General features: G+C 36.3%; 1 protein-coding gene across 1 annotated transcript; it reads right to left on the reverse strand.

Moving 5' to 3' along the window:
* Nucleotides 1-578: 578 nt before the first annotated feature.
* On the reverse strand, nucleotides 579-5051 carry lrrc18b (leucine rich repeat containing 18b). The gene is made up of 3 exons (XM_085411116.1): nucleotides 4947-5051; nucleotides 4430-4816; nucleotides 579-4037 (listed from the first exon to the last, which is right to left on the reverse strand). The coding sequence occupies exons 2-3, from the start codon at nucleotides 4688-4690 to the stop codon at nucleotides 3627-3629; spliced, it is 672 nt and encodes a 223-aa protein (XP_085267242.1). The 5' UTR covers nucleotides 4691-4816; nucleotides 4947-5051; the 3' UTR covers nucleotides 579-3626.
* Between the last annotated feature and the right edge of the window lie 9975 nt (nucleotides 5052-15026).

Raw genomic sequence — 15026 nt, forward strand, 5'->3', positions numbered from 1 at the left:
TTCATCCATCAACGAGCGTCAAGTGTGGATATATGGAAATCCAGGCAAAATCAATAAGGACAGGAACACTGTGAATGCCAGCATTAGAAAGGCTGTCGACCACTTCGATGGAGTGATTATTGAGCATCCGCAAATCAGGTTTTTCGACAACTCCATTTTTTTACGTGATGGAGTTCATTTCTCCAAGAAAGGAAATGAACTGTTTCTGACAAGCATCCGCACGGCCATCCAGAAAAGTCTTCAGTCACGTCACTGAAAACTGACTTGAGACTTTTCTTTCACAGTCCAGAAAACCATACGTTGTTCATTTTAGGCAATGTGAGCAACATATAGCTAACATGTGCTCTCTTTTTTCTTTTCCTCTGCCTCTCACCCCCCAACCAGTCACGACAGATGACTGCCCCTTTCTTAGCCTGGTTCTGTCAAAGGTTTCTCCCTTTTTATAAGGGAGTTTTTCCTTTCCACCGTTGCCCAGCGCTTGCTATTAAAGGAGATCATTCGATTGTTGGGGTTGATAGTTTAGAATCTAAACTAAACTAATAAACATAAAACATCAGGTGAGGGCAAGGCAAGGCAAGGCAAATTTATTTGTATAGCACAATTCAACAACAAGGTGATTCAAAGTGCTTTACAGAGACATTAGAAACAAAAACAAATAAAAAGCATGATTTAAAATTGATTAAAACAAGCAAACAAACAAACTAACTAAACACACACATTTCACACCTGTTCGCACGATCTGAACCCTTATCGTAAGGGGAGCTACCAGTCCTTCTGTGGACGAGCTACTTTCTATTTTAAATTCCCTGAATTTAAAGTACTCTCTAGACCCAGTCTAGACCCAGTTGGGTTCACATAGTAGGGAGCACTACAAAAATTACAAATAAAAACATGTAATTGGCAGCAAATCAAAAATAAGAAAAATAAAAAAATTGAAAAATATCTCTTACTGCTCTGTTTATTTCCTTAAATGAACACTTGTACTTTTTGTCATAGAAGAATAAGAATATTAATATGAATATGAGCCGAGAGATATAATCTCTCCAGCCTGTCTTGGGTCTGCCCCGGGGCCAAATGCCTGGTGGCACCCTTGCCTCCATGGGCACCTTAACTCATTACTTTTGGCGCCGAGAATGTATTTTATGAACTAATATTAGTAGGCTGAAGCCTTTTATTTCAGCTGTGATTGTTTTTGTTAAGATACATATTAATATGTTTTTTAAGGATCAAGATGTGGGTTTGTTTTTCCAGCTTCATTAACAGTTGTTTTTTCAGAGATCAGATGTCCTCACAGGACAACATATACAAAAATATGATTTTACAGAATATGATGCATCGCTGTGGATTAAACAGTGTAATAGTTTTGATATTTACCTTAAAGAGCAGTAACGCTAATCAATATTGCACAAATAGAGAAAATCACCAAAGTTATTGGCTTTAGTTTTGATATCTTGACAGTAAAACAGTTTTATGTCTCCCGAGGTCTTTTCATTGTTTTATTGTTTCTTTTGCTAAAGAAAAAAATCCCTGCCATTCCTCATTGTTAGCTAATCATGAATCCATCACTGGATCACACCCAATTGCTAGCACAATAATCATGTTTAAGGTTGTGAGCTGGTGTCTGATTTGTGTTTTCGTTAAATAAAAGACATCATCTGCACAAATGAATGCAGAACAACTTCATCAGAAAACAGAAAACTAAGTGTCTGATGCTAAAATACCACATATGTTCCCTCCTATAACAAAAATTTAAAACTAAGGATTATTTACAGTATCATATTTTTTATCAGATATGTTCTTATTAGTTAGTCTTATTAATGACAACCAAAAAAAAACTGGTTCACTCACACCTTAGACCGATGTTGGACAACATGCCTCCGTCTAATGTTAAGTCAGTCTTTGCATTTTTTCCAGGTAACTCCCACAGGCATGACATGATGATTAAAGCTTGGATGTGTAATCTGTCATGTGTATTATGTGCTCTCCAGCAAGATAAATTCATGTTTTTTATATAGTTTAACAAAACTCTTTGCAACACAGGGTACAGAGGCCTGTTGATTCAAACAGGTTTGTTTAGATGGACCTTTTTTGAGTGCATGTTTTGTATGATAAGTTTCAATCTAAATAAACACTTTAATTAGTAGCTTTAAATAACAGTCATCATACCCTGCAGAATTAGAGACGGAGCAGCCGGGCTATGTAAAAAGCGTAAAGGGGCGTGTTCGCGGTCATGTCCAGAGACGCTCCACCACACTTTACTACTGAGCAGACTCTGGCTCCAAAAGTGGAACATGGCAGCGCCCACAAGCGGGATATTTTGGCTTCATTTTCGCACAATGGGAGGAAGTGCTGTCACAGTGTTCATCTTTTATACAGTAACTGGTTAGGACCAATTAGCCAAACAGCAATCTTCTCCTTAAGAAATTTCAAAAATATACAAAATAATATATATAACTTCATAAGTCGACAAAAATAAAATCCAGAAATGTCGCTTTTCAGATTCATGATTCTTTCGATTACATCATAAAGATGTTTCAAGTTCAAGTTTATACACTTAACCTTAAGTTGAGGTCTTTCATGTTTCTTTAACAAAAAAAATCCCTATTCAGAAATCTCTCTTCTATATGATGGTATGTGTGTGTAAATGTGCATGCGTGTCTGTGTGTGTACAACGGACCACACAGCAAGCATTTGTTTGGCCTGCTAATATGGCGCCTCGAGCAAAAATTCCGGCCACGCCCCATCCCTTAAGATCCCGCTCCAAAGTCCTGTTAACCTACGGAAAGAAGACGCTGCATTTTTAACTCTGAGGGAGATGGAGAATGAGCCTATTTCCAAAAAAAGTGGAGTGTTTCTTTAAGTACTATATTGTCAAAAACTAAAGTGTACACACACACACACACGCACACACACATACACACACATACCATCGAATGGAAGACAGATATCTGAATGAGGATTTTGTTTTTTGTTTTTGTTAAGGAGACATGAAAGACCCCAAGTGTACATAAACAGTTGTTGTATCTTGTTTACTGTATCACTGAGAGATAATTTCAAAGTCAAGTTAATGCTACATTATACTGAGATATTTTGTAATGTGAAATACTGTAAGCAAATGAATAAACAACCTCATTCTTGCTAGACCTTTGACTGAGATGTACATAAAACATTGTTACTTTTATTATTATTATTATTATTACTATTATTATTATTTTATTAGAGACTTCAGGAACATAATTTTTTCCATATATGATGATGATCATGATGAATGAATTATGATCACATGGAAAAGATACCGTTTGTATGTTTAATAACATGAAATATGTTTAAATGTTTAAAGCCAGTGACAGGTACTCAGAGATAAGGGTGCTCTCTGCTGCCCTCTAGGCCGAACAGACTGTCAAAACACTTTATTTGTATCTAACTATCATGCAGTTATAAGCATAGTAATTGTATAAAATGTGTGTAAAAATATAATTCTTTAAATACACTTACAAGGGAAACTGCAAAGTTTTCTGTTACTGTCTGATATTAATTGAATCTATGTACTATGTAGAGTACAGATCAGAGTAACATGCAGTACTGTAAGTGAAAGGCACTCTTGAGTTAAGAACACAGTATGGTATTTATTCCTCCCTCAGCTCCTTCCTCTCAGCTTGGCACCTATTCAGACACTCTTTGCACAGGAAGCTTTCTTTGACTAGGTAAAAGCTCTCTGAAATACTGACTGGTTTCTCAGTGGGTATCTTCTCAGCAATAATTGGATTCCTGTCCATCTTGATACTCTCCAGTTTTTTCAGCTTCAAGAGGCAGCTGGGGAGGCGGGTGAATCTGTTGTCAAAAAGGCCAATGTGGCGGAGGTCCTCCAGTGCACCAATGGAGGCAGGAAGAGCTTCCAGCTGGTTGAGACCCAGGTTCAGTGTTTGGAGTTTATTCAGGAGGCCGAGCTCACTTGGGAGGCTTGTGAGACGGTTGTTGCACAGGTTTAAAACCTTAAGGTTCTGCAGGTAGCCGATAGCCACGGGGAGCTCCTCCAGCTAGAAACAATAACACATTTTTTAACAGATGGTGATTTTGGTGCATTAAACATGGACATAGTTACGAACCATGGTACAATTTTGAAATGGGCAAACTACAGCTGCCAACAGGCTAGTTACAGTTAGCGGGTCTCTAAGGTGTCCCCGTATGTTTGTGATTATTTAATGATTGGCTTTTGATGATTAGTACTTTAATCTAGAGGTTGTTGTTTTTTTTTTAATGGGCTTAATTTTAAATATTTGGAATATTTAATTATTTAAAATTATTTAAAATAGTGTGACACAACAACTGTGTAGCAGCCCCACAGTATTGCTGCTATACAGTAGCTACCATTTATTTACCTACTTTTAAAGAGTTGTTGTAAACATTAGACATTATCTGTCACACTCACATAATTGCTGTGCAAATCCAAAACAGTCATTTTGATGAACTGAGCAATAAAATCTGGAATTTTTCTGATCATGTTCCTGCTCAGGTCCACTTCATCCATGTGAAAGAGCTTCTGGATGCACTTTGGAACAGCTGTAATCCCCTTGAAAGTGAGATCCAGTCGGCGTTTACCATCCAATGTCAGCTCCACGCAGTTCTGGGCCATTTTCAAGGTGATCTTCTTACTTTTAGTCTTTCTTTTGGCTTTCGTTCCCTTGGCCATGCTGTTAGTCTGTAGTTAACCTTTTCCACTAATGCGCTTTGACGACAGAGTTGACCGTGGAGCCAGTCTGTGAGATCACGTTACCCAGGCAGCGGTAACTGTAGACAAAGTCAAGCTTTACCTTTCCTGTTAGATAAAATATGAGTAACCGTATCATTTGCTTTGTTCCATGACAACAATGCTAACATGACAACAGAAATCAGAAGACTTGCAGTGAGTTTAAACTTATGAACAGAAAACACTTTTGACTCCTTACCAGCATTAATGCCTCCTCACACCCAGTTCAAAACAGCAGGGAAGAGAAAAACAGAAGATACTTGACTATCTCTTTCCTCAGCCTAAGAATGTTGCCACACGTCCAACTGTCACTGCAAAGAGCTGTAAATAGATAAGCGGTCAGACTGCTGCTGTTTGACAGGTCAAAAATCACCATGCTGCATCATGGCTGTCTGTCAGCTAGGACTCACTTGGGTAAATGTGGCATTTTTTGTAATTTGTTCCCAGGCAACTGCTGTTTTGTCTGGTAGCTTTGGTTATAGCTATAGCTTTATAGCAATGAGCAGCCACCACTCACAGCAGGGCAGTTTGTTCTTTTAAAAATCTGTGTGAAGACATTTTAAAAAACAACAGCTTCAGTTTCCAGGGATTATCCTCTTTCAAATGAAGCTATGGAGGATTTCAGGTCCAAATTACTGATAACAATGAGCTGTTGATGCCTGTGTGACACCTACAAGTGTATGGTCAATTGTATTTTTTTGTAAAACATTTATTAATGTAAAAAGCATTTTTTCATGGTGGTATTGCACTTTTCAGTTAAAGTTATGAAGACGTGATTGCGTGGCAACGCCACAAGGGAGAAGTAGTTGTGAGCGCGATAGGCCATTGCAACGCTTCTGTACCTCAGAGGAGGAAGAGCCTGCAGACCAAATGCAACTCATGTCTCCTGTCTCTACTTTTCTGTATAAAAACAGACCCCATGGAATACCTGTAACACCTGTAGCTGATTTGTCCATATTTTTGTTATTTATCTCACTGAAATGCAGCTCTGCGCAGTACTTTGTATTTGCCACTTTGTTTGAAATGAAGAACAAGTACTGCTGCCTACATAACAGCGAATGTATACATTTATACATGAATGTGAGTCCCACAGCCTAAGTAAACCAACTATACACATACTGCTTACATTGCAAATGCTGGCAGCTAATGAGGCCATTCTTGCTTTATATCTGAAAAAACACCTAAACTCCCACTGCTCCACCAGACCTCAAAAGTTACTCAGTCTCATCATCTTTTCGTCATTTTTAATGTTTACATTATTAAAAAAGTTTCATTAATGATGGGAAACAAAATATCCCAAACCTCGCTCTGAAAAACAATGAAATGGATGTTGAAAAGGATAAATAAATAGTGCACAAGTCAAGAAATGTGATTCCATGCACTAGTGACGTGGAATAGAAATCTGACCTTTGACCTTTAATCATTTCCAGTCTTTCTCAAGCTTTGATGTGATTCTTTTTCCCACAAACACAGAGACTTTTGTCAACAATGAGTTTAAAGTGTCACATATTGCAGTCAAGAAGCATTACTCTGCATCATGCATTGCTGATGATGTACTTTTTCGATATGAATACCACACAATCTTACCAGCAGGTGGGGCTGTCTTCATACATATAAGTTCAAGATCACTTTGTTACTTTTACATTTAAAATAGTGGATTGACTTAATTATTTGTCCCATATTGTTCCATATTGATTTTGACCTGCTGGAAGCAGCCATCAGAAGATAGTTAACATGTGTTCATGAAAGACTGGACATGTTCAGCAACAATAGGAGGGCTGTAAGATTTAAACAATAATCAGATGTGCCAAGAAGACAGGATGGATCCATGCTTTCATGGTTTTTTTTATGTGAAAATTCTGACCCCATCAATCTAATATCAGAGCTAAAAGTGAGACTAATCAGACTAGATAACTGTTTTTCAATCTTCTATTATCTAATATTGGTAAACCTGCAGAATCTTCCTCTTCTTTGGTGACAGAAGTGGCGTCCGGTGTGGTCTTCTGCAGCTGTCGCCGATCTGCTTCAAAGCTGGACCTGTTATGTATTCTGAGATGCTCTTCTGCATTGATTGTAACAAGCTACGTTTTCTTCCCATCAGCTTGAAGCAATCAAATCATTCTTATTTTACACAGAGAGCCACCGCTGGATATTGTCTCTTTTTCTAGTCTCTGTAAACTAGTGATGATGTCACGGCGAGTGGAGTGAGCTGTGTGGAGAAAATAAAGGAAGTTTAAAATAACTAATTATCTGTCCTGATTGGAGTAACCATCACTAGTCCAGCCGGCAAAGCAGGAGGAGAGGGTGGAGGGTTGGGTGCTTGCCCTTCTGACTCCATACTTTCTACTACTTGTTTGGGTTCTTCCCTGACGTCCATCTTACGGACAGAGTCGGTTTTATGCGGCGTTTTTGTCTGAACTCGTCCAGAAGAATGATAAAGTGATTCCGACTGGGATCCTGTGGCGCACATTCATAGGAGGTTTCGATCCTCTCAGACTGGGACTGACATATAACACAGAACTAAGTGGGAACAAGGTGTGACTTTCCAGTTACAATCAGTCAGTTTTAATGAACATATGATGCTTAGCCAAAGAATACAAAGGTTATTCGTTTTATAGAGAAGTCAAATACATGAAAAGTGCCGTATTTATAAACTAATTAAAACCAAACTGATAAATATGAAAAATTAAATCTAATTAATACATAAAACAATTAACTCTTTCATGACTTTACTGCATTTATAAAACTGCAGTAGTTCCTACTTTGTTATTACCCAGTTATACAGAATAAAGTTAACCGGTTTCAACTGTTGACCAGAAACATTTAAATATGTTACATGTTCATGTTCAAGAATCTTTGTTAATTATCATATATATAATATTTAATAACACTAACAAGGAACTTGTAATTTGATTTAATTCAACAAATATTCTTCACTTTTAGATCAGCAAGATCGTGAAGGACCTCAGCCATCCCAACAACGGACTGTTCTCTCTGTTGAGGTCAGGAAAGCGATTCCACTCCCTGAAGACCAACACAGAGAGACTGAGGAGGAGCTTCTTCCCGCAGGCGATACAGTCTCTCAATCACACCACCACACAGTACTGACCCACACATATGGTTCTTACACACACACTGGACTTTCTGGACTTTGTTTACACTAATTTGATTAGATGCGTGGTCATCTTATCGAATCACTTCATCACTAAATCTCTTTAAGCATATTTGCACTGCACAAGACACTTACAAATGTGGATTGCACAACACTGGACATTATATTTCTTCATTTCCACTTAATACTGTACAGCTGCTGTTATTGTATATATATATATATATATATATATATATATCTTCATACATTCTTATATAGTTCTATACTGTGTATTTTGTTGTAGAGTTATTTTATTTTCAACTTTAATTTATATATTTTATCTTATTCTTTCCCAGTTAAATTTACCCTTCATTCTAATTTGTTGTTGTACAGTTATTTCATTTTTAACTTTAATTTTTATATTTTATTTAATTCCTTCCTAGTTAAATTGACCCTTTTTAATTTTCATATTTATTTCCTATCTTATTCATAGCCTTTTTTTCCTTTAGGTCACGAGCAGTTGTGTAAGCATTTCACTGCATATCATACTGTGTATGACTGTGTATGTGACAAATTTGAATTTGAAATTGATTTGAGCTTCAGCTCAACCAGTTACAACATTAACTGCTGACTTCTGTAATTTAATACCCCATTAAGCTGAACTATACTGCAAAGAGAAATATTGTACATGTATTTAACAGCAGTGGAATCAAGTTATTCTGCAGTTTCAGGTTTTACAGGGTTTCCTTTGACAAAGTAATATAATATGATACATTGTTAGAGATGAAATCATCCCAAAGTTTGATGAATCTGTACCAACAATGTGCTGTGTAAAGCTCACAGATTTATCCAAACACTGCAGATATATATTTTACAGTTTTTTCATGATGTGAATCACTCAGTTCACTGCTCCATCACGCAACGTCTCAATAATTCAAACTTTCTACACTTTGTGTTCAAGTTAAAGGACAAAGGGCATTCAGGGAAAATGTAGAAACACAAATTGTGGGGTTGAAGAGTCAAGTTTACTACACTCTAAAAAGTAATTCATCAGGCCTTTTACCACCACTTGATTAAATCCATGGCTGCAACATAAAAATTCTAATTTATTGATTAAGATAGACCTTCTAAGTTGCAAACTTTATTTTTTTGGGTTGTGTTGAAATAATAATGTTGGTAATTACATTAAATTAATTTTATATGTAATTTGAAATTAAATCCCAATGTTAGTGGGTTTAAAATAAAATTCAAGTTGTAATTACTTAAAGAAATTGAATAGATAACTTATTCTTTTTCCACTGTAACTTCTGATTTCAAATTCCCTCCCCTACCGACTTAACTAGCCCGGGCAAATTCACACATGTTGGGTTGCATGGTGCAAGCTTTTGTAAAAGACATTTCAAGGTAAGTAACATTTCATTTACAAATAACAGTTCTACCAAAGCAAAGCATTTGTGCTAGTCACCTGTAGTGGATTTGTGTATGATGTGATGCTCATACAGATAAGGAAATACTTTGCACTACCACATGTGGCTAATGCTAGCCATTCTAAACTTTAGCACAGCAGAGGATAAGACTTATAAAGTTTCATTTGACAAAAGTCTTCAGCTAGAGAGTGCAACTGTGGCTAGGAAAAGCGTGGTTAAAGTTTTGCTACACAGTGCAATCTAATTTCGATCTTAGGCTGATTTTGTTTTTCTTTTTACCAAAATTAGAAGCCTTTAAGCTGTGAATAGTTTTGTCAGAGGATGACCTAGAGGCTTCTTTTTCCCCCCTGGCTCACCTATTTTATGTCTTTATAAAATTTGCATGACCTATATGTAATACTACATTGTAAATGATTTTGGTTACTATTGTGATACAGCTTAAAGTAAGTATTGTTCTTGATCTTAAGAGCTGCAGCTATCTTTGTTTCTTTTTGAAAAATCAGGTTGTGTGAAATATTGTTAATGTCATTCCAATAGCATTATTCTGGCATAGGCTATGTGAATCTACTTAACATCAAGACTTTATGTAAGCAGTTAGTATAGTGTGATAATCTAGGGTCATTAGTGCTTTGTTAAGTTGGGACACAAAAAAAAAAAAAAAATAAATAAATATCGAATTTCCCAGAGGAACCCACCCGAGGGATTAATAAAGTTCTATCTAATCTAATCTAATCTAATCTAATCTAATTTTTTACAAAATGGGCTGGAAGTGAACAATGTGTAAATTCGAAACCTCTGCAGAAACAGGGTTGCTAAAACATTAGAGATTACACCACGGTTATGGTGGGGAAGTCTCCCTTGTCTTCACCACGATTGTTTTGGTTCCCTCAAAACTTGGGGTAGCCTTAGATCATGTCTATCCTCTTTAAATAATGTAATACAGCATTCATTAATGCAGTATAGCTAATAGTCTGCAAGGTTTAATTCTTCTGTTTGTGTGGTCTACAGATAAAGGAGGAGTTCAAGAGAATAACCACTGTAAGCCTTGAATGGCTACACTTGACCATTGCACCCCAAAACTGATGGATGTCATTTTATCAAGGGGAGGAGCTAAAGGAGTGAGAATCAGGCAGATCAAGGACATGCTTCTTGAAGTAGGACAACTATTTAGACTTTGGGTAGCTTTAAAATGCACTTTGTTGGCAGTCACCCATGTAGTTTATACGCATACTTTATTTTTTCTTAAATAGCACAATACAATTGAAACACGCAGAGAAGTAGCCATCTGCTGCCTTATCACATTCCTTGGAGAGAAGGACGAGGACCTTTTCATGGAGTTTGGTGCAAGTAATTCAACAGTGTGTGTGTGTGTGTGTGTGTGTGTGTGTGTGTGTGTGTGTGTGTGTGTGTGTGTGTGTGTGTGTGTGTGTGTGTGTTCGTGTTCCATTGATCATCTGAATTCATTAAGATTCAGTAAGTATAAAAGTCTAATCTATAATTCACTAACCTATTTTTTAAAATTTGCTTTACAAGGACACCGAAGAACTTAAGGCAGGTGATGAAAACTGCCATCATCAGTAACCGGTACACCCCTGGATCTAACCATAAGACTGCAACCATTGTGGTGGAGGAAACAAAAATCATGGAGGGCCAGAATTTCCCAAGGTGCTGTGTTTTGCTCATGGGCATAATATATGCTCTCAATCTAAGCTAATGCAAGGATCTGAAATATACTTTTGAAGTTGTTCAGAAGCTGTTCCTTGACCTTGATGGAACCATCATTATGTTAAAGATGTTGACTCTGTTTCAAAAATTGTTAACTGTTTTGAATCCTGTATGTGTAACATTGATCTTAAAGGTGTTTGCTGCATTGTGTAATAGAAAGATGCAAGATCTTGTAAAGTTTAGTAGGCATTGAAAGTTAACATTTACTGAACACTTGCATGGAAGTATTACTGCAACAAAATGTTTTCTAAGTAGATTTTTTACCAATTGAACACATTTGTTTCTGTGGTGTTAAATACATAAAGGCATATTCTATAACTTGGCTGTGATGGTATAAATCTAAATTTCTGGTTTATTTTCACTTTTTAAATACAAAGTGTTGAAATGCCTACTGTTAAAAAATAAAAAAGTTATTTGATAAAAAAAAATGTTGAATGAATTCCTTTCTTAAAAGCTATTACAATAAAAAAAATAAGAGAAAGCTAAAATGATGACAATAATGATGAAAATCAGCAACTTAATATTTTAAATAATGAACTTTAAAAAATTGTTTTTGTAATTGCTGTAATTAATTACATAACACTTAAAAATCATTTCAAATAATGTGGAAAAAGTAATTGGAGGAACATAATTTTTATGAGTAAACAACTTAAAAATATGTTTTTAAGCTACCAAATATTACGTAAATGGTAATTAAAATCACCTTTGATTATGGAGGATAATTTAATTCCCGTAACTCAATATAGTTTGTTGGTTCAATCTAATTTCAACATAAGTTATCATAACTCAAAAAGAGTAATGGAAACTGTTGCGTTAATTTTTTTTGTTGAGCTTAAACAATAGTTTTTAGAGTGTATTTAGATGTTCCACTGAATCAACCACAATAACTTAAAACTATCGATGTAATAATGTGATGGTTCAGTTCTATGTTGTAAAATGTTGTTTAAAAGTGATTTCTGGAGATTTCGATGTTCAATGGAGAAGTGAATGATGTCATGTTCTATAGAAAGTTACTGTTTAACTTAATGTGACCTCCTCAGGGATCCCAGGGCTGAAAGCTGTTGTTGGGCCCCCACTGAGCCCACAGTACATGTCAGATTCCTTATTCCTTTAATGATCAAATTATAAACGCAGACACAAAACTATCCTCAAACGTTCATGCTTGTTTTCTGCCTTGAGCAGTTTTGTGAGTTAGTGAATGTATTAAATATGTCTGATACAGTATGCCAAAAAAATCCATTATTTATTGAAGGAAACAGCTGTCAGATGTTGCTTTACTATTGTTTTAAAAAGGATAAATCCTACATTTCCACATGTTTGTGTTGGTTAAACACTTCAAACGTGTATTGGTGCTTAATAAATCAAACTTGAAAACAAATATAATCTAAATCAAAAGTACTTAAACTAGATTTTGACTCAAATTACAGAGTACGTAAAGTTTGCTTAGTTCACTTGTGGGGCTGGGCCTCCATTCTTTGCCAACCGGAATACAAAAATGGCTCAACCTGTACACCAAGAATCATTTTACGAGTACAATTCAACTATATAATTAAGGTTTAAGAATAAAAGTACTTGTTTGGCACGTGAACAGTGATCTAATAGACACTCAGGGGCCACCTACTTCATGTTCAACTGATTGTTAATTGTTTATTAATCATCCAATCACATGTCAGCTGCTCAAAGATTTTGACATGTAGACATGTTCAAGATGAAAGTGACTTTGATGGTTTTTGGTGCCAGATTGACTGGTCTGAGTATTACTGAGTTTACCTGCATTTGCGTATTCTTCACAGACCCCGTAGAGTCAACTGAGCTGCCTCGTTTAAACACCATCTCCATTCCTTTATGCCCACAGTGTACAGATCTTCACCTTATCCTACTGGTGCTATGTCACAAAGTTCAAATCATCTCACAGTGATTATAACAAGCTGCAGTAAACAGGCCATTGTTAAATGAGGAATCTACAAAAGAGTTTTATAATAATATATAAAACTTTATTCTTTCACAAAAGGCTCATCTAGTAGTTATAAAACAGAGCAACAGTTGCATGTTTACATCTCGAAGTGCAAAAACAACAAGAGCCTAGAGAAATCGATGACACTGCTGACTGAAATGTTAGATTACAATCAATGAGAAAACTGTGTTGTCTCTCTTACAGGATAACAAAGAACACTATTGTTTACAGTCGTACGGAGGAGCTCCATTAAGGACACTAATGGGAACCAAGTCTTCAATAGCAGGTCAAAGTGCAAAGTGTTGCTGTTTTATTTTGAAGTCTGCGTGAGGCTCCGGTGTATATGTGGATGTGCTCTTTCATTATGTAGCAGTAAACAGCTTCCAGTCCAACCTTGCACAAAATCCAAGAATGCGTCAGCTAACACAGTTATTCTGGATGACAGTGCTTTCTTTCATTCACGCACTGGTTTGCACAAATGCATCACGCTCCCAGGACCAGCTGGTATGTCTGTCAGTGACAAACTTCAGTTTGTGAAGTTGTGGAGATTCGCCTCCACATTCCACAGCAGAGAGCTTCAAAAGGAGGGACACAAAACACACAAATTCATGAGGAAACATCACGTGCAAAAGCATATTTACACTGACGCACCCAAATGTAGAGGCTCAGATTTCAGTCCATGCAGACATGAGCCAAAACGAGTTTGTTTTCATGATATTAAGTTACACCATTTCTCCCAAATGAACCTTTATGTGAAAAATGCTCAATGCTTACTTCATTTAAAGGGACTCTGTTTTACTTTTTAATTTTCTGTCATATATTTATAAAACTGCAATGATGGATGTTTAAACACAGACTAATTTTTTAAGTTTCTAAAAAAAAGGGGGGTCAGCACACGCACAAAAATTGTTGTTTCTACTCCTGGTTTTGTATATTGTAAAAAAAAAAAAAAAAAAAGGACACTATTCCTAATATGGTCAACACATGCACACAGATCTGGCTGTGGGCACAGAAGCTCCACCCCCCTGCTGTTTGTTCAAACCTGTTGTTTACAAAGGTCAAACATCATAACATGGCCACAGCTACACCGACTCACAATTAAATACAAGGTGCGGTACAGGTGCATCATAAATGGTATAAATTTATTATAGCCCAAACAGAGCTGTACTTTAGACCTCATATGTGCCAGTATGTGCCACGCTGTATATTTAAGTAAACTTTGCACAGTGTGACAAAACATTAGCTACATTTTTTATATCATTGAACAGTGAAGGGCACAAAGTAGGATCACATTAAATAACTGGAACAACATAGAAAATAATTTAAAGGATGTCATGGTTTGTATATTGCAGCTGTGTGCAGTGTCTCTTTGATACCCTCAGGTAAAAACAATGGATACACCTCTGCGATATAACTCCTGCTGCTGCTGCCTCCTATGGGGTGATTTTCAGGCTTTGTGCCGACTTTCAACATGGCAGACGGAGCTTGATTTCAGGGTCACAGACAGAAAATCGAGGAGGAACAGAAAAAAGGAAACAATAAAACCCTGAAGTATGACAGTGCAGACCTGGGAGCACGGACAGTACGGAAGATAGACATGCAATCAAAAAACCAAACCAAAACAAAAAAAAACAATTCTTGGCAATATTATAGAGTAAAATGTAATGAATGATATAAAGTCAAAGTTTTTTAAATTATTACAGAAACTATGCTTGCCAAAGACTGACTGTATACCAACCCACCAACATTTCATTTGACCAGATTCCATTAAATGTAACATTTTACATTGTACTTATTTAACAGAATTACATGGAAATATTTGTAAATTTTAAAGTAAGAATTTTGGACATATATTTTTTGAGTGTAGCTACCTTTAAGTTTTTTGAAACCCATTTTGAAACCTTGAGCTGAGCATTTCTTTTGTTGCCATTTTAGCCTAAAATGGCAACAAAAGTGGTGGCCTTCAGATAGAATGCAGGACTTTAGGCATTTTTTAGGCAGCTTTACTTTTCCAACCCGGAAACTACATCTGTATTTTAACCAGTGTCACAATTACACAGAGACATGGAAACCAGAGACCGT

Source organism: Rhamphochromis longiceps, linkage group LG7, assembly GCF_057381845.1.
Source record: "Rhamphochromis longiceps isolate RC_006_pf linkage group LG7, R_longiceps_female_GT1.1, whole genome shotgun sequence".
Taxonomy (NCBI): domain Eukaryota; kingdom Metazoa; phylum Chordata; class Actinopteri; order Cichliformes; family Cichlidae; genus Rhamphochromis; species Rhamphochromis longiceps.

Bases quoted from the DNA above. Each gene is read 5' to 3' on its own strand.
- lrrc18b (XM_085411116.1), bottom strand. From the start codon at position 4,690: ATGGCCAAGGGAACGAAAGCCAAAAGAAAGACTAAAAGTAAGAAGATC. The intron at 4,038-4,429 runs GTGAGTGTGACA...TATTGTTTCTAG, and splicing joins TGGATTTGCACAGCAATTAT to CTGGAGGAGCTCCCCGTGGC.